This window comes from Mesoplodon mirus (genome assembly GCF_964341445.2).
Source record: "Mesoplodon mirus genome assembly, chromosome: 5".
Taxonomy (NCBI): Eukaryota; Metazoa; Chordata; class Mammalia; order Artiodactyla; family Ziphiidae; genus Mesoplodon; species Mesoplodon mirus.
This window is the reverse complement of record NC_138980.1, coordinates 35,419,285-35,444,949: the sequence shown is the minus strand read 5'-3', so window position 1 is coordinate 35,444,949 and position 25,665 is coordinate 35,419,285. Positions and strand designations below refer to the sequence as shown.

The following is a 25,665-nucleotide window of genomic DNA, read 5'->3' as shown; positions in this document are numbered from 1 at the left end:
GGAGAGTTCTGTTTATACAAAGAAAAAATATTCTGGGGCTTGGGGGTGAGGGGTGCGGGGAAGAAAAGAAAAAGCGAAAAGAATGGCGGGCACAGGAGGGCTGGAGAACCAGGTGTGGCCTCCAGGGGGACAAGGGTGCTGGGCGGGGGGCCGGGCACCCAGCTGTGGGTCCCTGGAGGCGTCCGGGGCCGCTCTGGGCCCCCGTGGTCGCTGGATGCCGCCCCCCGCACCCCCGGCCGGGAGCCACCTGGGTCTGGGCAGGGAGCTGAGGCCCAGTCCTGTTGGAAGACAAGAGTGAGGCTCCCGGGGGAGCGGGTGCCGGGCAGGCCTCGTACCCGTCGGAAAACCCAAGAGCAAGGAGAGGGGGAAGGAACCGCCCCGAATGGAGAGGCCAGGGCAGGTCCTTGCCGACCCCTCGGAAGTGGCCACGCCCCCCTGCCCCACTGAGGAGGGGGCTGGCGACGGCGGCGTCCATGGACACCTGCGCTGTTCCGTAGGGAAGTTAACCTGAATTGGAGTTACCGAGGTAGCTGGCTAGAAAACTGAGACCCCCCCCACGCCACACGGTGCCGCGCTCTGGGGCCCCCGCCTTCCGCCGGGGGTCCTGGCCACACGCCGGGTCTTCAAAATACCAAGTTATTGCACTTTCAAAAAAATACAACACATCTGTGGCTAAACCCTCCCTGGCCCCCCGCCCCGCCCCCCACTGCCCGGCCCCGCCCCCCGCCCCCACTCCATGGCTTCTTGGCTAAAAAAAAAAAACAAAACAAAAAACCCTCCCGGCTCCCGGCTCTCAGGAGAGGACACGCTTGCAGAGAGAGAGAAAGCAAAGGAACAGACGAACGTCAGAGTCGGGGGGCTGCTGCCGGGGGAGAGGCTATCCTCCCTGCGTCCCCACTGCCCGGTCCCTTGCACCAGCTGGAATGGTCGTCCGGGGGGCGCGGCGCCCTGGGCCCACTCGCCCTTCCCAGGGTTGGCTCTGACTTCGGGCTCCGACTCCGGCCGGGGAAGCGGCTGTGTGGGTGGCTTGTCTTGTTTGTAAGTTTGATTTTTGTTTGTTTTTCTTTTTTTTTTTTTTGGACTTTTTTTTTTTTGTCGTTTTACTTTTTTTTTTTTTTTTAATCCTCCGATAGGAGAGTCCAGAGGTACAGGTGCCAGGAGCCAGGGAAAGGGGTGGAAAAACAAAATGAACAGCAATAAAAAGAAAAAAAAAAAATCACTCCTCCCGCTGTGCCCGAGGCCCGCCTGCGCCCCTCTGCGTGGTGAGCACCAGGAAAGTCGAGTGTCCGGCTGGTCGCGGCAGTGGCCAGCGGTCAGCAGGCCGACACCAGGCCCTTCTGGAAGGGGCAGCGGCGCTTGGGCCGGGGGCCCTCCTCGTCCTCGTCCTCGTCCTCGTCCTCCTCGTCCTCCTCCTCCTCCGAGGATGACGAGCTGTCCAGCGTGAGGTCCACCACGTCAGCTCCCGGCTTCCCGTTCTCCACGCTTCCCGCCGCGCCGCCCCCGCCGCCCGCGCCCCCAAGCGCGCCGCCACCCCCGCCGTTGACGTTGGGGGTGGATGGGAGCCCATTAGCATCCGAGGTGCCTGTGGAAGAGAGACAGGGACAGATGCTCAGGATGGCAGGTGACCCGCAGAGCAAGGAAATCGAGGCCGGTGAGGGGCGGGGACAGCCTTGTGCAGCAGCACACCTCGGAGGACAGAGCGAGGTGGCCTGAGGCCACCGGCTCCCCCCTGCTCTGGATGGGGCCCAGCACACAGCAGGCGCTCACTAACCGCCTCAGATGCCCCGCTCCAGGGGGATCGACTCCACCAGACGGTCGCGTTTCATATAAAAAGGCCCATGCGGTGGGATAGAGTCAAACTCAGCAATCGGCAAACTCCAGGAACAGAAACTCGGGCAAAGCCCGGCTGAGGCCTCACCGAGCACAAGGATGGGGCACTGGGGGCTGCAGCTGCGCTCCTTCTCGGCGCGGATCGGGCACCACGAGCCGTCCACCAGGTACTCGATCTCGTCGGCATCCTCGCACTCGCTCAGGATCTTGGAGAGGAGCCTGGGGGCAGGAGGAGGGCGTGCTGACTCCTGGGCCCCACCCTGCTCCCCTGGCCGGGGGTGGGATGCTCGCTGAGCCACTTCCTGCTCTCCAAGAGTGGCTTCAGGACAGCACTGGCCGCACCTGCTGACCTGAGGTTCAGGGCGGGGGCCCATGCCAGGCCGGGAGCAGGGACACACCAGAGCCCCCAGCGTTCGTTCAACATCAACACTGCACCTGCCTCCAGGTGACTCTGACCGCCTCAGTCACGATCACACAGGAGGGAGGCCTTGTCCAGGACACCCTCTGTGGCAGACGGGGCCCCTCCCAGCCCCATCACCATAGTATGAATACAGCTCTGCCATAGTACGGCAGAGGGTCACCACAGTATGACTACAGCTCTGCCTGAAACACTTTGCACCTGGAAAACTCCTACTCACCCTCCAAAGCCCTACTCTATGGCTCCTCTTCTCCACGCAGAGCACAAGCAATAGGAATGTCTGTCTCTGGCTCGGTCCTCCCATCCCACACGTCCAGCTGGGAGTCCCCTGAAGGCAGGGTCTGGGACAGAGTCCTTTTGGGGACCCCGAAGTCACCCAGCTAAGGGCCAGAAACCAAGTGGCAGAGCCTTGTGGAATAAATGCACGACTCAAGGACCCTTCCCCCAGGAAGCCTCCCTGGCTATACCCAGGCCACATGGGCTGATGGGATGGCAGTCCGTGTGGGGCATAGTCACACTACCCAGCCCCAGCCCCGTCTGTCCCTAGAGCTGTCAGTTACCACCACCCGGGCCTGAGTGACCTGCTCTAGGCCTGTGGGGGGGAAGGCGGGCCCTGGGCTGCACAGCTGCCAGGCTGGGAACAGAGCTGCCATTCAGGCCCAGCCCTTGTGCCCGGCCCCAGGGGCCTCCTCACTCCACCCCGAGGCTGGACAGCGTTGGGGTGGCTGCTCGGCTCCTCCGGGGAGGGGACCCAGACTCAGAGCTGGTCAGACTGAGTTTGAAGTCCTTGCCTGGCTACCTGTGAGCTGGGGGCCTGGGCTGGTGGCCGCCCCTTCTGAATCTGTCTCCTCATCTGTAAGGTGAGGATGATCAAGGTCCACCTCCCTGGACGGCTGGGAGGGAGGGCTTCTGAGACCTCAAGTGCAGTGACCAGAGGGAGACGAGTGCCCGACCGTGGGGACAGTTCACACGTGGCCACTGCAGGTCAGGGCTACCCCCTTCCCCGTGGCACACACCCCAGCCGCGCCTCGGCCATCGTGTGCGGGCAGGGGCCATGCAGTCGGCAGTCTAGGGCTGCCCCGTGGTCCGCTCCTGCCTGGGCCACCAGGTTCCCTTCCCCAGCCCCGGCTCTGGGGACAGAAGTGGGTGTGGCTGGCGCCTGGCAGGAGCCAGTCAGTCAGGTGCTGGGCTCAGTTTCTGGAAACTTAAGACCAGAGCAAAGTTTCCCTTTTAGGGAGAATGGCCTTTTTCCCCTTGTCCCCCCTGCGGCATGGGGAGGGCCTGCTGGTTAGGCTCAGGGGACAGCCTGGCCGCACGCTGGAGTCACCTAGGAAAGGGCCCAACAGAAGGTGGTCAGAGTTCTGAGAAGACGTGCGTCCCCTTCACCTTCCTATGTGGAGGATGTGACCAAGCCTTTGCTGAACGCCATTTGAGAAGCAGCTCCCCAAATCGTGCAATAGGGTGGAAGCCAGGGGTTCTCGGTTCCCCGTTTTACATGGGGCAGGAACAGACTCACAAAACGCAAGGTGACATGGGGAGCAACAGTGGACCTCGAGGATCTGGAGCCCCACTTCTGAACTCTAAGCTACGCCATTGCCACCCACACAGCAAAGGCCCTGACAAGTCCCGCAGGGCTGACACCTGCCTCTCTCTGTAGCCCAGGGCTTGCAGAGCTGCCACAGGGCGCTGCTGGGCAGCCCGGAGGCCCCAGGAGGCCTCAGAAGCTGCATGGCCCCGCTCCTCCTTCCAGAGGCCCAGACAGGCAAGGGGCCAAGCCCAGCACAGCCTGGCAGGCGGCGGGGCCCCCATGCGCCCCAGCGACTCACCCATCGATGATGAGCTGGTCGTAGGGGGCTGGCTTGTCACACACTGGGCACATCCAGGTGGGCTTCTTCTCGTTCATCTGGAGGTAGAAGACGGCGTCGAAGCACTGCAGGTGTGCACAGGTCTCCGCGCGGCAGGGCACCGACAGCCGCATCTTCACCAGCTGTGGGGGTGGGAGGTGATGGGTGTGAGCAGCCGCCTGGCGAGCACTGTCCACCCAGCCACTCCCACAAACCCGCGCGCCCTGACTCACCGGGCAGATGAGGGAGACCCGCACGCCGGTGGTGGCAATCTCACTGTCGGGGTCCAGACGCAGCTTCTCTTTGACTGTGGGGAAGGGGTGGCCGGTGTCAGTGGGGCCGAGGAGCAGGTTTTCCCAGCAGCCAGAGATGCTCGGGAGGGCAGCAGTGAACACCCTCAGCACCCCTCGCCTCAGCTAGACACGGTGAGCACCCCATATTCACCTCCCAGGACCATGAGACACATGCTTTAGCTCCAGGACCCAGGACTACGAGGAGAATCTATGTTAAAAAAAAAAAAGCCCTGGGCAGGGACTTCCCCTGGTGGCGCACTGGTTAAGAATCCGCCTGCCAGTGCAGGGGACACGGGTTCGAGCCCTGGTCCGGGAAGATCCCACATGCCGCAGAGCAATTAAGCCCACGCGCCACAACTACTGAGCCTGCACTCTAGAGCCCACGAGCCATAACTACTGAGCCGTGTGCCACAACTACTGAAGCCCGCGCACATAGAGCCCCTGCTCCGCAACAAGAGAAGCCACCGCAATGAGAATCCCGGGCACCGCAATGAAGAGTAGCCCCCGCTTGCCGCAACTAGAGAAAGCCTGCGAGCAGCAACAAAGACCCAAAGCAGCCAAAAAAAGAAAAATAGCCCTCGGCAGCAGACATTTATTTTTGACAATAACCTGGGTGCACAACAAGGGGGGCCAGCCCCCCCAACAAGACCACCCTTTTCTGGAAAGATCCAGGCAACAAAGAGCTGCCCTAGGCCACCTGCTGTGACTGAAAGCTCTGATGAAAACCGCCAGGACCTCCCGCACCACTCCAAGGGCTGGGAAGCCCCAAGGCCAGGAGAGCCCCACCAGGGACCCTCAGAGGGCAGAGTGAGCCCGCGAGCACAGCTCCCTTGCACCGTCCGAGTCTGCTTCTTTAACAGATCAGAAGACAGCGGGCGCCCACCATAAAGCCACGGCATGGCACGGTGAGCCCACGTGGAGGAAAAAAGCCTGGAAGGAAACTGGCCCACTGCAGCCCTGGGGATGGGCCTGCAGGGGGCGCAGGGAGGCTGGCCGACCAACCTGAGAGGGGCAGCGGTTCAGCTCCATCCCCAGATGGCTCGGGACATGCCTGGGCCCTGCAGAGTGGAGGGCACTAGTCTTGGACGATGGGACTGCCCTTCCCTCCTTGATACAACGCCTGCGTCCCCTCCTCCAGATAGCCTTCCTCCCCCTCCCACACGGGGTTGAGGGTGACCTGCCAGCTTGTCCTACCACCCCCTCAACACCCCTACTATCCTCAGCCACCCTGTGGCTCCTATCTCTGGCTAACAGGTGCAGATAAATGGTAGACCCAGAGACCCTGGCCCCTCAAAAAGACCCTGGGCAGCTGAGGACGGGTGCAGTGCGTATCATGCTTCAAAGCAAGGCCTCGGTCCTCCTCTACCTAATAGAGGGAGGGCACGTGCAGCAGGAAGGGTTCAAGTGAGACAGAGAACAGGACTTCCCGGCTGCAATCAGACAGCAACCCAGCAGGCATGATGCCCAGCCTGAGCTGGCTGTGGGAAGGAAGCTGGGGGCTTGCTTCAGAGGGGAGGCCCTGCCCACCCCAGCAGGGGCCCGGGCTTCCCACAAGCCGCAACATATGCTGCCACAGCCCCTGCACTGCCCCAGGCCTTGGCTCCAGGCCGGTCACGGAGGAGTTAAGCCAGGCCTCCCCATGCCCATCCCCACCCTGGGGCCCACGGGTGCCTGGATGAGCCCTGCCCAGCCCTGCGCCAATGCCTGAACCTGCCAAGCAGACAGGTGGGGGGGGGCGGAATTGAAGAAAGAGCCATTTGAGGAAACAGACAGGCGGCAGGGCAGGGTGCCTAGGCCGAGGTCCTGGGGTCACAGAGCCCTAACTCTGCCACACTGGCCTCAGCGTCCCCACTGGTCAGACTGGGATGTGGCCAGGCCCCACTGCCCGGATCCGCAGTGAGGATGGAGTCAGAAGGCACCCTGCAAGGGCCTCCAGGTGACCAGAGAGGGAACTCCTGAACCCCCGCCGTGTGGTGGGCAGCCCCTGGGGCAGGACACAGGAAGGTTCTATCTGCCCGTCTGAGTGGCTCTTCTGGGGTTTTTTAATGCTCTGTGTATCCCCACCCCCATTTTTCTGGTTCTTAAAAGTACAAAAAAGAAAAAAAAAAAACAATGGTCTCAGCATTCCAGGGCAGACCCTCATCATCACATGTGTCTCCAACTGGGAATCCATCCTCTGCTCCCGCTGAGCGCTGGCCCCCGCCCCCTCCTGGTCCCACACAGCCACCAGAAGCACCCGCCTGGAACACTGATCACCTGGGGTCTTCCCCTCCCCGCAAGCCCTCCAAGGCTCCTCACGCACCAACCCCGGCTCTCCTTGCCCCATTCACGGAGCTCGCTGGGGGCTTTTGGCACACCCGGCCCGTCCCTGCCTCAGGGCCTTTGCACTGATGGTTCGCTGCCTGGCTCCCCCTCCTCCTTCTGTATCCTCCAGAGACCTCCCAGAGCTCCCCAACCGCCAGGGTAATGGCCAGACCCGGGAGGTCCAGGTCCCCCACAGGCAACAAGCTCCTGAGGACCAGGCCTGTGCCTTGTGCCCAGCAAATTGGGTCAGCAGTGATGGAGCCATGGCCACCCCCAGGGACCGTGGGGAGCCCCACCCAGCAGTGCAGAAAGCCCCGGGGCTCACCCAGTGCCTTGCACAGCTCCGGGTGCTTCACCCCGATGGTCTTCAACCTCTGCAGCAGCTCTGAGGAGGTCAGTTGCCGCACCAAGTACAAGGCCACGGAGTAACTCTGGCGGTGGGGGAGGGGAGGGGAGTCAGGGCTGCGCCAATGGAGGCGGGGTGGGCAGGGGAGGGACGGCAGAGGGAGGGAGTTCCGGGGCCTGCTCACCTTGCCGTAGTTCCCCCAGGTGACGGTGATGCGGTTGGTGGCCGAGGACAGGTACATGAGGTGGGTGAGGTTAATGGGGCGGCACGGCCTCTTGGGCTCCACTCCAGGCTTGTTCGAGGGGTAGTAGCCCTGGAAGCAGACACCACGGCTGCGCCCATCACAGGGTGTTCCATGTGCCCCACCCGCCCCACTCTGCACTCTCTGCCTCGCCCCCCGCAGCAGATCCTGGGCTGCCAGGGGGGCCCACTCACCGGGACCGAGCAGTAGCTGTGGTTGACCTTCACGGCGATGTTGGGTGGGTACTGGTCTTCCTGAGGGCTGCTGGTGTCTGAATAGCAGATTCTGCAAGGACACCGGGGACCATAGGGCCACGGGCACCTCGGGCAGGGGAGGGCCCGCTGGGAGGGGCGGGGAGGACAGATGGGGGGCGAGGGTGGAGGTGACAGGACCCGTATCTGGCCTGAGTGGGGCTGCGTGCTGGCGTACCCACAGACAAGGCCAGATAGCGGGTGTATGGGGGTGTGTGGGGGTATGTCTGAGAGGGTCCTGGGGCCTCCCAGGGTGGGGAGGGGAAGGTGGGCAAGGGTCGTGTCCCCACCCATCCGGGGGCCTGGGCACACCTGGGCTTACCTTAGGACGACCTGCACGGCCTTGACCCCGGGCTGCAGTTCTCTGTGAGGGGGGAGGAGGGGAGGGTCAATAGAGGAACAGCGCCCAGCAGCCACTTCTGACCCTTCACTGGGGGGACCAGCCAGACGGACTAACCCACTACTTCCCATGGCGACCAAAGGTCAAGGGTACTGCATAGAGCGTTCTCTCCTGCCATTTACTCACGGGTGATTTGGGCAAATGACCACCTCTCTGGAAAATGGGCGACTGGTACGGGTAGTAAGAGGGTTGGTGGGTGTGGGCCTTGTGCCCGAGAAGTGGCGGCCCTAATGGTGACTTCTGTCTCAGCTGGAGACTGAAGGCCTCAGAGAGCAGAGTCACAGCCCGGGGACCAGACTGCATCCCGCATCTGCTCACCGGGGGCGGCTCTGCCCCCAGGGGACACTGGGGATGTCTGGGGACATCTGTGGTGGTCACAACTGGGGTGCTCCTGGCATCAAGGGGGTGGGGGCAGGGATGCTGCTCCACACCCCACAGAGAACGTGCCCCGACCCTGATGTCCGGAGCAGTGAGGGGGGGACCCTGTTAAAGGGGGACGATTGGCCCACCTTGGGGCTGTGGGTCAAAGGTGGTGAGAGCGTGTGGGCCCTGAGCACGGGGTGGGGGCCACCCTTCCCCGCCACGCTGAGCCCAGGGTCTGCTGCGGGCCTGGCGAAGGCTGCCCTGGGCTGCCACAGCGGCGGGAAGGGGGCGGGCACAGCGCACCTGGAGTTCCGGATCAGCTCCACCTGTCTGGGCGTCAAGGCAAAGATGCATGGGCTCTCCTGAAGCTTCTCGTTATTCTGTGGAACTGGAGACAAATTTGGGGTCAGGGTCACGTCTGTTCCCTGGCGAGGGCGCCGACCACGGTCATTCCTACAGGCCTGGCCCTCTTCAGACTGGAAAGTAGGAAACAGGAGGCTGAGCCCCATCCAGGTGGGATGGATTTGGGGGATCCTGCCCCTTCCTGGGTAAGGAGAACCACAGCCCATGGTTCAGGGAGCACTCACGCCCCCCATGTCCCCCACTGAGGGCCACTCAGGGAGCAGCAGCCTCTTTAGCCCTCTGGGGCTCAGGCATCTACTCAAGAGGACCGAGAACTGCTCAGTGGGGGCAGAAGAGCTTTGCTGGGCCAGCAGGATGCAGCACACCAGGCCGCGTGCCCTCGGGCCAGCCACTTTCTCCAGGTCTGTGAGACGCCAGCAACAACTCTGTCCCCAACTCCCAGGGCTGTTCATCTGGTGAGCCATGTGCCCAACCATGCATCACTCGGCCCAGGCCCCGCACGTAATGAGTTCTCAGTGGGCTCAGCACGGCACTGCCAGAGGGAATGGGGACAAGTTGAACAAGGTCCCGCCACTGGCACTCACGGGTTGGCCAAGGAGATACGGAAGTGAACCGGCAGTGAACCTCCAAGTGCACAAAATAAGAGTCACAGAGCAGCCTGGCCCGGCTCACAGCGGGAGGTGTGAGGAGGGCAGCAGGGACAGCACACTCAGAGCCCTGCTCGCCATCATGGAGCACTGGGTGCAGAAGTCGGGAGAGAGTCTGCCGGGGACGGAGACCTTGGCAGTGAAGAACCGGCTCCACTCTCAGTCATAACTGTACTGAGAACCCCAGAAAGCACTCTGAACTGAACGAGAAATATACTACTCCAAAACTTGTGGGAGGCAGCTAAAGCAGTTGTGAGAGGGAAAGCTATAGCTTTAAATGCTTCTATTAAAAAAGAATGAAAAGGGTTTGAAATGAATGATGTATGCTTCCTCCACAAGAAGCTAGAAAAAGAAGCCCAAACTAAAAGCCAAAGCCATTAGAAGGGAGAAAATTAAAGATAAAGATGGAAGTCAATGAACCAAAAAGCCAACAACAGAGAAAACCAACAAAGCCAAAGTTCTTTGATACATACCTAGCTAGACTGAACAATAAGATCACGAGAACACAAACTATCATGAACGAAAGGTGGACGTCAGTACAGATCCTATAGCCTTCAATAGGGGGCTATAACTTCATGCCAATGAATTTGACAATTTAGATGAAATGAACAAACTCTTCCAAAGATGCCAACTATCAAAACTGGCACCAAAACATATAGAAAGTTTGAAAAGCTTCTTATCAGTTAAAAAAACTGAACTCATAACTAAAAACATTTCCACAAAGAAAACTGCAGGTCCAGGTTGGTGGATTCAATCAGATGTTTAAGGAAGAAACCATATAAACTTTATATAAACTCTTCCAGGGAGTCCCCTGGTGGCCTAGTGGTTAGGATTCTGGGCTTTCACTGCTGGGGCCCAGGTTCAATCCCTGGTCAGGGAACTGAGATCCTGCAAGACGTGTGGCATGGCCAAAAACAAATAAATAAATAAACTCTTCCAGAAACTAAAGGAGGAAGGACACTTCTCAACTCATTTTAACGAGGCCAGCATAACCCTGCTTCCAAAACCTGACAAAAATGCATCAAGAAAGGAAAAACACAGCTGAATATCCCTCATGAATGTGGATGTAAAAAATCCTTAACAAAATATTAACAAACAGCCAGGGCCCCTGGGATCTGGCCCTGGAATGCAAGATTGGTTGAAAACCTCCACACGTTCACTTAAAGTGGCTAAAATGACAAGACCAACAATTCCAAGTGTTGACAAGGACCTGGAGCAACCAGGACTCTCTGCTGGGGGTAGGGGTGGTTGTAACATGGTACAGACACTGTGGAAAAACATTGGGCAATGACTAGTAAAGTTAAACATACACTTACTCTGTAACCAGCAATCTGCTGTTAGCTATTTCCCAAATAAATGGGAGTATGTCTACAAAAAGACCTGTGCAAGAACGCCTGGCTAATTTATTCCTGGCAGCTCTAAACTGGAAACAACCCAAGTGCCCCACAACGGAAGAACAAATGGACAAGCTGTGGTACATTCATACAGTAAAACTTGTAGTCCATGCATTGACACGGACGAATCTGAAGCCCCAAAGCTGAGCCAAAGAAGGCAGACGCAGAGAAGTACATGCTGCGTGTGCATTATATCACCTTCCTGAACAGGCAAAACTAATCTATGGTGATAGAACTCAGAACAGAGGCGGCCTCTGGGGGTCGGGGGAAGGCAAGGACTGCCTGGGAGGAGGGCCCCTCAGGAACTTAACAGTGATGGAAATGTTCTGTATTCGGTGGCATTGGGGTTACTCAGTCACATGCATTCGCTGAAACTCAGGTTACGCACTAAATATCTGTGGATTTCGTTGTATGTAAACTATACCTCAATGTTTAAAATTTTAAAACTACACTGAGAAGTGGTGATCATTCTGTAACAAATAAAAATATCAAGTCACTGTGTTGTACACCTGAAATTAATATTGGATTGTAAGCAATTATACTTCAATTTATTTATTTTTTTTATAGTGTTTACTTTTACTTGTTGACAGTTTGCTTTATTTATTTATGGCTGTGTTGGGTCTTCGTTTCTGTGCGAGGGCTTTCTCTAGTTGTGGCAAGCGGGGGCCACTCTTCATCGCGGTGCACGGGCCTCTCACTATTGCGGCCTCTCTTGTTGCGGAGCACAGGCTCCAGACGCGCAGGCTCAGTAATTGTGGCTCACAAGCCCAGCTGCTCCGCGGCATGTGGGATCTTCCCAGACCAGGGCTCGAACCTGTGTCCCCTGCATTGGCAGGCAGACTCTCAACCACTGCGCCACCAGGGAAGCCCCTATACTTCAATTTAAAAATGAATTTGATGAAGCCAAAAACAAAAAACAAAAACAAACAAACAAAAACCCCCCACCAAAACTAAACAAGGGACTTCCCTGGCAGTCCAGTGGTTAAGCCTCCGTGCTCCCAATGCAGGGGGCCCGGGTTCGATCCCTGGTCAGGGAACTAGACGCCGGATGCCGCAACTAAGAGTCCACATGACACAACAAAGATCCCATGTGCTGCAACTAAGACCCGGCGCAGCCAAAAAAGGAAGATCGGCTCCAGGCCCCATGTGGAGGAATACTATGCTCCTGCGAACACAGGGAGTCACGAATCAAGCAGCTCTTTGTGCTCCGACAAGAGACTAATCCCCAAGATGGTTTTAAGTGGAAAGAGCAGGTGCAGAGCAGGGTGTACCTTAGGCTGCTATTCGTGTAACCAAAACCTAGGAGGGGGTCTGTGCAAGAGCCGCCTCTGGGGAGGGTGGGTGCCAGAACTGGCCACTACCGCAGCCCTGGAGCCGGGGGAGGTAAGGCGTCTGCTCTTTTTATACTGCAAACCCTTTAGGACAGTGGTGGGCAAACTGTCCCTACAAAGGGCTGGAGTGTAAATACTTTCAGCTCGGCAAGCCACACTGTTTCTGCCTCTACGTCCCCACTCTGCCTTGTACCATGAAAGCTGTCAGCGAGGGCGAGCACACGCCGGCCCAGCGCGGGTGGGGGACTGCCAATAGGGAGCACGCAGCCCTGGGGCTGGGCCCAGCCCTGGTCGGCCCACCCCTGCTTCAGAACCTTCTGAATTCCAAAGCGCAGCCTCGGGTAGGCTATTTAAAAAGCAAACATAATTTGAATTTAAAAGCAGCTCAGGCTCAGAAGCCAGAGCTCCCGGGCCGGGTTTGTACCCCAGCTCTGCTCAGCCACGCCCCCATCCCCACCCAAGCCTGTGCGCCCTCCACGCAAGGGACCAGTTTCTTGGGTTTCACAGTGCTGGGGCCGGAGCTGGCGCTCAGGAAGAGGTGGCTGCTGAAATGGCCACGCTGCTGCCGCCAGTTCCTGCTTGTTGTGGAGGGAGGGCTGGTCCCTCTGGAGTCCCGGTTGGGGCCCTTGAGAAGGGCCGCCTAACTGGAGGGCTGGGGTGCACGTAGGCTACCTACAGATGCTCCCAGACCTGCCCGAAGAGCCCCGGGCAATTATTTATGGGGGGAGAGGGTCTCACAACACCTGAGCTGGGCCACCAAGGCTGGGGGGGCGTGTCAAAAATACTCCCCCACCCCACAGAGTCCCCTGGGAGGCAGGGGAGGGGACGGCGCACCCTTCAGCCAAGGAGCTCTTCCTGCAGAAACCGCAAGAAGGGTTGCCAAAGAACTGGCTCCGGAGTCCCTTTCCCGGAAGGACTCCTATTTCTAGGTGAGCCTGCTGCAGAGGCAGGGGATACATTCCGAATCCCGATTTTCTGCTGTGCCATCAGCCTGGGGTGGCCGACTGTTCCCCTAGGAAGCCAAGTGGCCGGTGGGAGGCCAGCGGCCAGCTCAGATGGGACACAGTGGGCAGGGGTCCCTCAAACCCGGACCTGGGCCATCCACCACCAGTGGCAGCCCCACCCTTCCAGCTTTCAGGGCTGAGATTCGGGCGGAGTCCGTGACCCTCACCCTCACCCCCACTATCAGCTCCCTTGGCCAATCCCTTTGTTGAGGATTTCCGACGTGCCCAGGGCGGTCCCCTCCCCCCCAGTGTTCATCTGATCAGTATGAAGACCCCTTGCCGGTCTCCTGGCTCCCCCCAGCTCTGGGCTTCGGGGAAAGCTCTGTCCCCAGCCCTGGTAGACTTGATTCCACGTCAGCCACCCTGGGCGCCTCCTTGTGCTCCCCACCTGCCAAGAACATACCTCGGGGCCTTTGCACTCGCCATCCCCTCTTCCAGAACATTCCTCCCCCAACCATCTACACAGCCCTGGTGTGTTTTAAGCCTGTGCAAATGCCACTGGAATGAAGCCTTCCCCGAGTGCTTGTATCTAAAAACTGCACCCTCCACCCCAACCCACCAGCGACACTGGCACTCCCCACCTCCTTCCAGGCTCCATTTTTCTCCCAAACCCTCACCTCCTAAGAATTAACACAATTTTCCCGTGTCTTTGGTTTGTTGTGGACACAGAACCAAAACTACCTCTACTGTCACCCATGCTGCACAGCAGCGTGGCCATGGGGGTCCCCCGCCAGGTGGCTTAGGGGCTGGGATGAAGTACACGCCCTCCCAGCCCCAAGCACACCCAAAGGCCTCAGCCTCAATGCCTGTCCGGGACTAAAGGGAGAACCCCTGCCCCAAGGTCCTCAGGGAGCTGGAATCCCAGGAGGAGCCAGTGGACCAGGGACTCAGCCCCCGGGCTCAATCAGAGACCCCTACAGAGGGCCTGGCACACGCAGGCGGCTGCCAGGCAGCCTTGCAAACTGTCACCAGGGAGGAGTATTTAATGACCTCAGCAGGTGCTCACCACATACTGGGGCGGGGGGGGGGCGGTGTTTTGACAAACCAGCAGTCAGGACACACCACACATCCGAGGTTGCGCACGCAGACAGAAGGCAGCAGCGGCAAGAACAAGCACGTGACTTCATCGCTGTTAACCAGTGTTTTCTATGATGAACACGTATTTTTACAAAAGTTTAAATAGAAAGAAAAGAAGATTTAAAGAATTCGATCAGGGGACTTCTGGTGGTGCGGTGGTTAAGATTCCGTGTTCCCAATGCAGGGGGCCTGTATCCCACATACATGCTGCAACTAAGAGTGCTCATGCCGCAACTCAGGAGCCCCTGCCTGCCGCAACTGAGACCCGGCACAACCAAATCAATAAATAAATAATAATTTTTTTTAATTTAAAAAAATAAGAGAATTTGATCAGCTGGAACTTCCTCCCACTGGCCTGAAGCCCTTCGGCGGGCAGCCCCTGTCCCTGGGCCCCCGAAGCCCCCTCCTCCAGGCTGAGGCCTGGCCCCAGTGGTGATGGCGGGGGTGTCCTGGAGGAGGCGGGAAAACAGGTGCCCCAGGCTGGGTGCAGGGGCCTCACAACAGCAGGGGGCGGACGGGTACAAGCCCCAACTAAGGGCTCTGGGTTCGAATCCCAGCTCCTCCACTCATGGGGCGAGGAACCCGGATTTCCTGCTCTTGGGGTTACGGGAGGAACAAGCACTGAAGGAATGACTCAAAGTCTTTCCCACTGCAGCCTTCAGGCTGCTCCTCATCTCCAAGCCTTTGCTCACCTACCCCCACCTCACTCTGTCCTCTGGATGCAGTGGGGAACAAGCCAGTCCCAGGCGATCAACAATGCCAGGGTTGGGAGCAAGGCCCCGGAGGAGGAGAGAGTGGTAAAGAGGTGAGGGAGATGAGCTGTAGATCAGGCAATGATGGGGCAGGGAGGGCCATGTGGGTGTCTGGGGAAGAGTGTGACAGACAGAAGGAACAGTACATGCAAAGGCCCTGGGGCAGGACCAATCCTGGAGTGCTGGAGGAGGCTGGAGCAGAGTGAGCGAGGGTGAGGGTTAGGGTTAGGCCAGGCTAGAGAGAGAGGAGGTGAGGGGAGGGAGGAGGAACGTGACCAGCCTGTTATTCTAAAAGCTTCCTCTGGGGACTTCCCTGGTGGTCCAGTGGCTAAGACTCCATGCTTGCAATGCAGGGGGCCCGAGTATGACCCCTGTTCAGGGAACTAGATCCCACATGCCACAACTAAGAGCCCGCGTGCCGCAACTAAGACCCAACGCAGCCAAATAAAAAATTAAATACTGAAAAAAAAGTAATCATCTTAAAAAAATAATAAAAAATTTAAAAAATTAAGAAAAATAAAAGCTTCCTCTGGCTGCTGGGGGTAAAGTGTGTGGGGAAGACATCAGGAAGGAGGGTGGGCAGATTAAAGCCAGGGGCGGGCAGAAAGTCGGGGGGATCACGGCAGGCGGAGGTGAGCCACCTCTGGCAGGACTTGGGGTGGGCTGGAGGCCTCGCCTGGGACAACCTACATGCCCACCTGAGGGCCCCCTCACAGGTAATGCTGGGTGCTCCCCAAGGCACCCACCTGCTGCAGAGCTGACGGAGCCCCTCCCACCACCACGGGCAGGGGAGGCCCAGCCAGCCCAGTGGGCCAGGCCACCTGCCCCTGGATGCCACAGACAGCCCATGGGCCTGGTGGGTACCACGCTGGGCTGTGGCGCGAGGGGTATTATCCACCTCAGAAAGGACGCGAAAGAACAAGACCTGGGAAGCCCTCAGGACAGCCCAGTCGGTCCCCACCGTTCCCCGTGCCCCACCGATCTTGGTTTTTCTGGCCTCTGCCACCCACGTCCAGGCCACTCTCCCTTCCGCAGCCTGCGACACACCACACTCTGGTCACAATGGCCTCCATTCATGAGCTCTCTCACCACCGGGCCTCTGCCTGGAACACGCTCACCCACCCACCTGCTTTGTCCGGCTTGATTGCTACTTATCCCTTGGGTCTGGATGGGACTGTGATCTCCTCCAGGAAGGCTTCCTGACTGCCACCTCCCCACAAATGCACAATAAGGGGCTCCTGGTACTGACAGCGCCCGCCCCCCCACCCCCGCGGAACCCTGCACTCCCTGACCAGAGCATTCCTCGCCCGTCACCGTTTAATCACCTCTAGGGCACTTTCCTGGCAAAACTCGCCAGGTCAGGGACCCCACTACCTTGCTTGGGCAATACCAGCCAAAGGGCTCGGAGCCTGAATGAGGGACATATTGATACACTGGCCCTGCCCAGTGGGGACAGGGCTAGACCAGTGGCTCTCCACCAGAGTCAGCGCCGACCACGTCCTGGAGCACAAGGAGAACTGGGGGGCAGCTTGCTCACCCTGCTGGGCCACGGGAGTGGTCCCAGTCCACGAGGCGCTGGCCACAGGACACCAGGAGCCTCGAGGGGCAGCGGCGGGACAGGTCGCGTTTCCTTCCTTCTGCCCGTGGCGAGTCTCATAATGGTACCTCGTCTCCACCACGCTCCCTGGACCTGAGGTCTGGGCCTCCCAGAGCGGACACTCAGCCTCTGCCTCCTGACACCCCAAGTGGCCAGGCTTAGGGGACCCTCTGGCCATAAGAGGGTTGAGCCCCAGGCAGCAGTGTTGGACCCGAGACTGCATTCCCAGTCCCTCTGAGTTCTGCTGTGGGTGAGCAGCAAGCGCCTCTGCCCCTGGGGTGCCTGGCCCACATGGCTGGGCTCCCTGTCCTGAGAAGAGGCCTGAGGTTCAGAACCTTCGTGTGGTTCAGAACCAGGGCTTCCCCACAGGGAAGCAAGGTGCCAATGGCGCAGGGAGGGGGTCGGAGGAGGGAAGATGGCTGAGCACGCAGCCCCGGAGTTCCTTCCCTCAGGATGCCGTGTGACCTTGGGCTAGTCTCCTGACCTTTCTGGGTGCCAACCCCCAGCCCCCGCTGGAGTGGATCATCTTTCTCCTAAGGTCCTTCCAGCTCCCAGTCTGTGGCTCTATTATTCCCCTCCCCTCCCCCAACCAGAACATTCCCCTCCACGTGATTTATGTCTCCTGTCTGCCTGGCGCGGTCTCCATCCCGGAGCCTGCCTGCGGCTCTTCCGGGGAAATAGGACCAGACTGTTTGGGCCTCGTTTTGGTCGGCAGGTCATGACCAGGGGTGAGGGGGAAGGGGAAGCTGGCTAGAGCCTCCTGAGGTGGCTCCTGGGCAATGCCCGTGCTGCAGAACTCCCCGTGGGGAGGCGCCCAGGGTGAGGGGTGGGCGGACAGAACTGCCGGTGCTGGAACAGCAGGGACCAGATGGCTTCAGGGTCACCATCAGCGCTCGATGAGGCCTCCTCCAGGAACCTGGGCAGCCCCCAGGGAGTCCCTGAGGAGACGGGAGTCTCGGGAAAAGGGTACATCCTGGGAGAGGGGCAGGGGAGTGGGTGGGAGCAAAGGCAGGGTGGGGTTGGCCTCTTTGTTCTGAGCCGAGAGCAGAGTGATTCCTGGTGTAGACAGGGGAGCAGACTCTCCCGGAGATCAGGTGACTGGGGTCCCTGGGGGCTCAGGGCAAAGTGATACATTGTGGGGCAGGAATGGTTGCATGTTTGCGGGCAGGAAGGAAGCCCATGGTCCGGGCAGGGGAGGGAGGCTGCCGGCCCTGAGTTCAAAGTCACCTCCAGTCCCAGGCCCCCGGCCAGCGCCAAGCCCGCCTTGCGGTCTCCCTGTAAAAACCCAGCCTGCCTGATATAAAGATCGTGCTCGACTCCTTAGGAAGGAGTCTGAATCTTCAGCTCGACCTGCAGAACCAGCCAGCCAGCCAGGCCTGAGACTCCAAAGCCTGCAGGGGGGGTGGGGGGTCTGGGGAGGTTGGGGGGGCAGGGGGATGGGTCCTGGCATCTAGAGAGAGGTTGTGGGGAGCAGAGACAGGGAAGGTCATCCTGGAGAAACTCAGGAAGGGGCCCTGGGTCCCCAGTGCTGCCACGTCACCCCCACGATAGGTGCTGGTGAGCCAACCTGCCCCCCACCTAGGGGCTGGCGAGAAACACCTCCTGACGCCAGAGAGAAGGCAGGGGAGGGCGGAGCCCCGGGCCAGAGTGCGGGGCCTCAGACCCCAGGGCCAGGAGCACCTGAAGCGCTTTCCTCCACCTCCTACAGCCTCACCTGGAGCCACAGGCCCTCCGAGAGAGCCGCCATCCCTCCCCCTCCCCCTCCCCCCACCCAGGGCAGGACGGAGGGGGCCGGCAGGCGAGTGCCGTGGGGCTGGAGCTAAAGCCTGTGTGCAGACAAGGGCCCCCGGGACGAGCAAGGCAGGCCTCTGGGTCAGCAGGGTTGGGAGGGACTGAGCCGCGTGGCCAAGGGCACGGCGGGTGGGGACGTGGAAGGACCATGACCTCGGCCACAGCACACAGGGACAGACTCACGACCAGGGCCCACTGTGATGGGTGGCAGGACCCACAGCGTGGGTAGGCTGGGGGCACCCCGAGGCTCCACAAGGGTGGGGGGCTCTGTCTGCTCCCTGCTGCACCCCCTGATGGGGGCCCACCCAGCAGGTGCTCAGGTATATGCTGTGTGACCGGGTGGGTGACAAGTGGCAGGAGGGGTCTCCAGGAGCACTCAGGCAACTGGTAAAACCCGAGGGGTGACAGGAGCCCCATCGCATTCCACTTGCTCTCTGGAGCCCTAGAGGCCCAGGAAGCTGTGGCTAGTTGGTGTCCCGGCCCCAGAGCTCAGGGCAGCATCTGAGGCTGAGTCCAGGCTGACACCCACTCCCAGCCCTGTCATCAGGCTGTCCGGAGTGGGGGGGGTCGGGGGGGGACTGCTACAGGCCTGATACACGCAGGCCTGTCCCTCAGTCAACGTAAGGGACAGAGAAACGAGGACGAGGTTCCCAGGCATCATCTCTTCTATCCACGCTGCACCCCGCCTCTCAGAGGCACACCTGGCCGTGTCCTGACGGGCCGGCCCGTGTTGACAGGCCTGAACCCGCTGACTGAGGTCACTCCCGCAGGCTACCTACTAGGAAACAGCCTTCCGCAGGGGGCAGGAGGGAAGGTCGAACCTCCAACCCCTTCGCCACCAGGAGTAAGACCACAGAAGCCAGCCTTGCAGGTGGCCCCTAGTGCCCCCGCCTCCTGGTGGTCCAGCATGGTGGAGCCCTCGCCCACGGTGCACCAGAGTTGGTTCCTCTGACCACTGGAATGCGGCAGAAGCGAAGATATGCCACTTCCAAGCTGAGGCCGTGAGAGAGCCCTCAGCTTCCAGTGGGGTCATGCACTCATACAGATGCACACGCTTTCTCTCTCCCTCTTTCCACCGCAGCCCCCCCTGCCTTGATCATGGTTCCGGGGGAAGCGAGCCACCACACCATGCTGGGAGGACACTCAATCAGCCCCCAGAGGCCCAGGCGGCAAGAACTGGGGTTTCCAGTCAGCAGCTGGCAACCATGTGAGTAAGCGCTCCGCCTCCAGCCCCAGTCAAGCCTACTGATTAGGCAGCCCCCAGCCCACAGGTGGACTGTGACCCCCCCTGAGCGACCCCAAGCCAGAACCACCCAGCCAGGCTGCTCCCGAGTTCTGACCTTCAGAAACTGAGGTGTCGGCTGTTTCGAGCCACTGGGATTTGGGGTAACTTGTTACATGGCAACAGGTCACTAATTCAAGGACCCCAAGGTGGCCCCTGTGCTTCCTGGGAGGGACAAGCCCCTCTCAGCCCCTCGGCCCTTGCTGCTCCCCAGAAAATGCTCTGGGTTGGCTGCTTGGCTGGCCTTGGGCGCTGGGAGAACTCAGAAGGTGGGGCCGCCCCCAGGGGCGGCGGGGACTCACCCAGCTCGGTGGGCTTCAGCAATTCATCCATCATGTTAAAGAAGGGCAACTTCACCAGGCGCACTTCTGGCTTGAGGGTCTTGGCAGGCAACCGTCCGAGTCCGTTTAAGTACTTCCCGTAGAGCACGGGGTAGTCAATGTTGGGGCCTGTGAGGGGAGTCCTGGGCACCGAGCTGGCCCGCTCGTAGGTGGAGTGCATGGTCAGGGGGTCCAAGGGCCGGTGGGGCTGTGGCACAGGCTCCGAGCTCTTCTTGGCGTAGCGTGTCTCGTAGAGCTCCTTGATCTTCTTGAACAGCTCGGGGCTACAGTCAAACTGGACCAGCTGGAGAGCCCGGGTGACAAGTTCGTGTTTAAGTCCGCTCTTACTCCGGCCGACAAAACCCAGGAGCATCTGAAGATCAGAGACTCGGAAACTCATCACCATGTTCTGGGGAAGAGCAACCACAAACACACAGGTTCAGAGGGACACACTGCCAGGGTGAGGGACTGCCTGGCCAGCTGGGGGGACAGTGAAGTGAGACCCTGCTAGCAGCTGGCCGGCCTGGGGCCCCCAGGAGGAGGAGGTGGCCCCAGTCCCACCGGCCCGGGCTTGGTCCCACCTCCACGCCTGTGCTCAGGCTGCTGCCCCCCCTCCCCTGAGAGGCGCCCCCCGCCCCGCTCAGCCCTGCTCCCCTCCTCCCCCTCCAACCTTCCTCAGCATCACCAACACAGCAAAAGCTCATCTGACCCCCCCACCCCCAGCTGCTTCTATTTTAGGTCCTCTTTTCTCATCTTCAAGCCTGAAAGCATCCCCAGGGCAGGAACTGGGAATCCTGCTTCTCCATAAACAGCCTCAGCCGCTCTCCAGCCGAGAACATTGATGGCCTCTCTGACCCCAGGCCTCTTCGTCAGGGAGGACGGCGGGTCCGCCTCATCGGGATGTGGGAAGGACCAGATGAGGCGATGCACGTAAAGCAGAGTGAGCGCTCAACCAACGTCGGCCACAAACACATTTTCCCTTTGGTCTGGAGCACGGTAGCCACCGCTTGCTTAGTACTGACTCACCTGCCGGGGACTGAGCTGGGTGTGTGATTATGCACTTAACTCTGATCCTTCAAACACCCCTACCAGGTTGGGGTGAGCTCCAGTTACAGACAAGATCCAAACCATACTCTGAAGCCGGGGTGGCTCCTCTCTACCAGGTTGCCCCAGCACCGACTTATTTCAGCTGAGCGCTGCCGAGGCCGTCAAAGCGTCTGCTGGTCCCCCCCGCAGGCTTCCTCCCCTTGGTGCTGTGGACACTGGGGCCGTCCCGGGCATGGTGGGGTGTGGAGCAGCATCCCTAGCCCCACACACTCGATGCCAGAGCTCCCCCAAACCCCAGTCGTGACAACCACAAACGTCCCACAGACATCACCAAATGTCCCCTGGGGGGCAGGATCAGCCCCAAGAGAGGAGCGTGGGGATCCAGCAGCCACAGAGGCTATGAACTGACCCGTGGCAAAGTGATGACTGGCCATTATTACCTGGCAGGGCCCCTCCAACGAAATCAGACCAAATACAAGAGAGCAGTGAAGCCCAGTGTTTTCTGTGGGACTGGCCGGCAGTGGCCTGCCCTCCGTGACCCTCTGGGCTCCCCGATAAGCTACATAAGCAAAGTATCCCGGAGGGATGGGCCAGCGGGTATGGGGGCCACCCATGCCAAGCCCTGAAGCTGGCCTGTGATGAGTGAAACGTGGTGGGAAAAAGACACTTCCGGGGGGGGATGGAGAAAGAGAAAGTACAAGCGATGACAGTGGATATGGAAAGCTGGCAAGCCTGGGGCAGGACAGCACCCAAAGAAACCAATAAATCACTTAAACTCAACTAGAAAAAGTCTGATGGTCAGAGGTGGGCGGGACCCCTGCCAGGCTGGTTACGTGCCACAAGGCGCTGCTGTTTCCAGGCTGTCAAAGAGTGAGCTGTGGAATCTGATGGTGGCTCCAGGACTCAGGAGCCCTAGGTTCAAGCCCAGACCCTGCCCTAGGTTCCCAGGTGACCCTGGGTCCGCTGTCAGGCTTCTCTGCACTTCGGACAAGATGGGAACTCTAACGTTCTTTCCAGCTGTATGGCACCAGGCTACGGCTGATGGCAGAGGGGTCTGCCGGTCCCAAAATGACACAGACAAAGGTGCGGGGAGGCCCCATCCTGCCTGCAAAGCTTCGAGGGGGAGTCTTTTCCTGCTGCAGGGTCTTTCTCCTACTCCTGCACTGCAGACGGGGAGCACCCACCAATGCCAAGCACAAGGGCCTTCATGGTCACTAATCTCACAAGGACTGGTGCCCATTACACAGGTGAGAAAACTGAGGTTCTGAGAGGCAAGCAGCTGGCCCAAGGCCTCCCCGTGCATGCACGGCAGGGCTGGCGGTATTTGGACTCGGGGCCATCGGGCTCCTGAGGCTGCTTACTTCCACTCACACCCCGCTGCCTGGGAGCCCCTCACTCCCCAGCACACCCGCTGCTTGGGGGCCTAGCAGTCTGCTGGCCCTCCGAGAGTCTGAACACTTTTGAAAACAAAGAGGCTTCCCCTCCCTCGGCCTGACTTCCTACCTTGAACAGAGAAGAAAGGCTTGCAGACAAGATGTTTCTTCTGGAAGAGCCCCAAGGCGCTCCAGGGGAGAGGCAATGTCATATGGAAGCTGACCGCCCACCATGGAGCCAAAGGCAGGTGGGCCTGGCCTTTCGGAGTCTGACCACAGCACATCTTCCTGCCCCTGGGAGCCCCTGCCCCTACCTACCCCTTCCAGCAGGTTGGGGCCATCCGGAGCCGCCTCATGCACGCGCATCCTGGGGCACACCCCTCGAGCTGCCATATGTTCATGACTCGGATTTCTCAGCAGCTGCCACCACCGAGGAGCCTGCCCTTGACACTGGGAGGGAGTGGGGCCCGCGCAAGCAGGGTGCAAACGTTCAGGAAGAAGCCCCAAGTGCTGCGCAGACCACTTCCTGCCGTGGCTTCATCCTGACCTGCCTGCCCCTCAGATCTGTGTTTATAAACAGCGCCAGGCCCCAACGGCTTCCAGAGCCTCAACTCTGGGCTCCTTTGGAGCCGTGTGGAGAAACAGCAGCTGCGCTGAACTTAACAGGGGCACCTCTCTCCAGGAACTAAGAGCTCTGTGCAGAATGCTACACACCCTCTCAGGGAGTTCCCAGACCACTCCCCCCCACCCCCAAGCCCCTCCCAGGGGCCTCAGGTTAGGAGTCTCAGATTTCCAAGCTTATCAACAAGCCCCTCGCTCTCCCCTTGGACCAGCCCATTCTGCACCCAAAAAAACAAAGTCTCCGGCTCTTGCTACAAAAGGCTTGGAAAGCACCTGAAAGAGGGGGACATTTCAATGACAGGTAGGCACTCCACAGTGACAGCAAGGGACTGAAGGAGAAACAAGGCTCCCTAGGATGGGAGCAGGCTGGGCTCACGAGGCTCGTGTTTTAGAGCACCTGAAAAAGGGTCAACTTGATCTAACTGGGGAGGGGGGCCCCAGCCACTGGAAGGTGAAGTAGAGTTCATCAGATCATATTTCAAAGCCCTGGATGATATAAGAGTTCAGATCCTACTCTCTGGCTGGAGTGGGGGCGGGCGCCCAGAGCCACAGCCCCACAGCGGCCCGAGGAGGTTAAATTTCAGGGCTCCAGGGGACTTCAGGCCGCAGGTTGCTGCCTTGGGCTGGCAGAGTTCAGACCTCTGCATCTCTAGGGCAAGTCTCAATTTCTCAAAACTCCGGAGAGGGGCAGCCATGTGTGTGATGCAGGTATATGGAGAGAGCACTCAGGGGTGAATGGAGGCTAATACCCTATAATCACAGAACCCTGAAGGCCGCATTTCAGATCCCAGTGGGAAGGGAAGGGAGATGTAAGGAGAGGGAGGAGCAAGAGAAAGAAAACATTTACAGGTCAGGACCCTGGGGAGGGGAGAGCAGCAGGGCGAGGGGGCGGTGCCTCGGTCCTGCAAGGTCCGGTCCCCCACTTCCCTGGGATCAGCAGCCTTGAGTAAACTTCTCCGGGAAGAACCCTAGCCTAGTCAGGGGCAAGCGTTCTGGAGCCTCACCTCGGGAAGGCATCTGGGGGAAGACACATCCCCGGGAGAGGGATGCTCCCAGCTTAGTCCCAAGAGGATTAAAAGGGGCCCCAAGCTTGGAGAAGAGGTGGCATCTATGGGATGTGGAATGTGGACCCCAAACAGGAATACGGGGGAGAAAGACTAGAAACTAACTACCAGCGTCCCCCAGCGCCGGGAGCCCCCAGCTGTCCCGTCACGTGATCGCCCTCCTAACTACCCTACCCTGCAACCAGCCAGGGACTCTCCAAGGACCGACGTAAGAGACTGGCAAAAAGAGAAGGGTGCCTCAGATGCCAGAGCTGGGGTGCATAAACAGATCTAAAGCAGGGGTTCTGGGGGCTGTGTGGGAAGGGACTGTGATCTGAGCAGTAGACTCACGATGGGGTAGAGTATAAGGAAAGCAGACAAGGTTTGGAAATGGAGTCTGATCCTGCGAGTGTGGGGTCCAGACACCCCAAGAACAGAGTCCAAAGCAGCACAGATGCTGTCCTGAGGGTAAAGAGGAAGGAGGAAGGCAGAGCCGAAGACCCAAGACTGACAGGAGAGAGTTATTAGGAAGGCGCCGACACAGGGGCCAGGGCTCCATCCCATCGGGGAGGGCAAGTTCAGTTATCGCCGCGCGCACTCCGGGGTGAAGAGGGTGTCGGGAGGGGGGCGGGGCTCTGGGACCAGAGCGGGAGCTGAATATTGGCTCCAAACCCCAGCCTGGGGTAGAGACCCCAAGAGACACACTGTGTTTGGGGGCGGTTCAGGACCCCAGCTCATCACCCCGGAGGGTGGAAACGGTGGCAGAAAAGTCAGAGGACCCTTCTGAGCAGGAGTCGCCAACCCCAGCCTGGTCAACTAGGCGAGGAGGCTGAGACCCAGATGCCAGCCCACTGTACCATGGGGGGCGGGGAGGCGCAGACACTCCCCCAGGCCAAAGAGCGCCGAACTCGAGGAGGGGACGAGCAGTCCAGCCAGTCATGCTGTCCGGGGGGACTGTGCCTCAAGCTGGGAGGCGCGGCCCTGTGCCCGTGCTTAGGGAGATCCAGACCCCAACAGCTTGAGCTGGAGGTAGGAGAACCCAACCTCCCACCTGGGGGCCGAACCCCTGGCGCGAAAACTGGGGTGAGGTTTGGGGGGCCCCGCCCCCGGCCTCCCCGCGCCCCGCCCGCAACCGGAGCCCCGGGGCCAGGGGCTGGCGAGGGAGCCGGACGCCGAGCCGCGGGCGGGCCGCACTGTGGGGCCCCGAGCGGAAGGCGCAGACCTCGGCCGGCCGCCCGGCCCCCGCCCCCCCGCCCGCCCTGGCCGGCGCTGCTGCCGCTCACTCACTTTGGCCTCCACCAGCTCCGCCGCCATCTTGGCCACCAGCGTCCCCCGCGCCGGGAGCCCCCAGCCGTCGCGTCACGTGATCACCCTCCACTTGCGGGCGGGGCCGCCACCGCGGCCAATTAGCACCCGCGCGCCCTCCTCCCCGGGGCGCGCGCGACCGCGCACTGCGCAGGCGCGCGCGGCCACCGCCCGGGCCTCGGGCCAATCAGGGCGGCCCGACACCGCCCCCCTTCGCTCGCGGCGACCACGCCCACCCCTGGCCGCGTCTGGCTTCTTAAAGGGGCACGAGCCCGGCATAGGTGGGGGTGGGTGCTGAGTCCTGACTGGGGAGGGAGTAGACAGCAGAGGCGACAACAATGCAGCCAGGTGCCGCGGCCCCCGGCGCGAGGCGGCCTCCAGGTGCGTGACTGGGCGCCCGGCGGCGTGGGGGGAGGAGACGGTTGGCC

General features: G+C 60.2%; 1 protein-coding gene across 2 annotated transcripts; it reads right to left on the bottom strand.

Annotated features, from left to right (window-relative positions):
- Positions 1 to 1,048: 1,048 nt before the first annotated feature.
- PIAS4 (protein inhibitor of activated STAT 4) lies at positions 1,049 to 25,320 on the bottom strand. Of its 2 annotated transcripts, none has more exons than XM_082623911.1 (11): positions 25,220 to 25,320; positions 19,831 to 20,221; positions 8,594 to 8,678; positions 7,850 to 7,891; positions 7,471 to 7,561; positions 7,220 to 7,348; positions 7,015 to 7,120; positions 4,326 to 4,399; positions 4,075 to 4,235; positions 1,919 to 2,049; positions 1,049 to 1,582 (listed from the first exon to the last, which is right to left on the bottom strand). In XM_082623911.1, exons 1-11 carry the CDS (start codon positions 25,244 to 25,246, stop codon positions 1,314 to 1,316), a joined length of 1,506 nt encoding a protein of 501 aa, XP_082480037.1. In that variant the 5' UTR covers positions 25,247 to 25,320; the 3' UTR covers positions 1,049 to 1,313. The 2 variants fall into 2 exon arrangements, with proteins under 2 accessions (XP_082480037.1, XP_082480036.1); XM_082623910.1 differs by having other exon boundaries at positions 19,831 to 20,257; positions 25,220 to 25,317.
- Between the last annotated feature and the right edge of the window lie 345 nt (positions 25,321 to 25,665).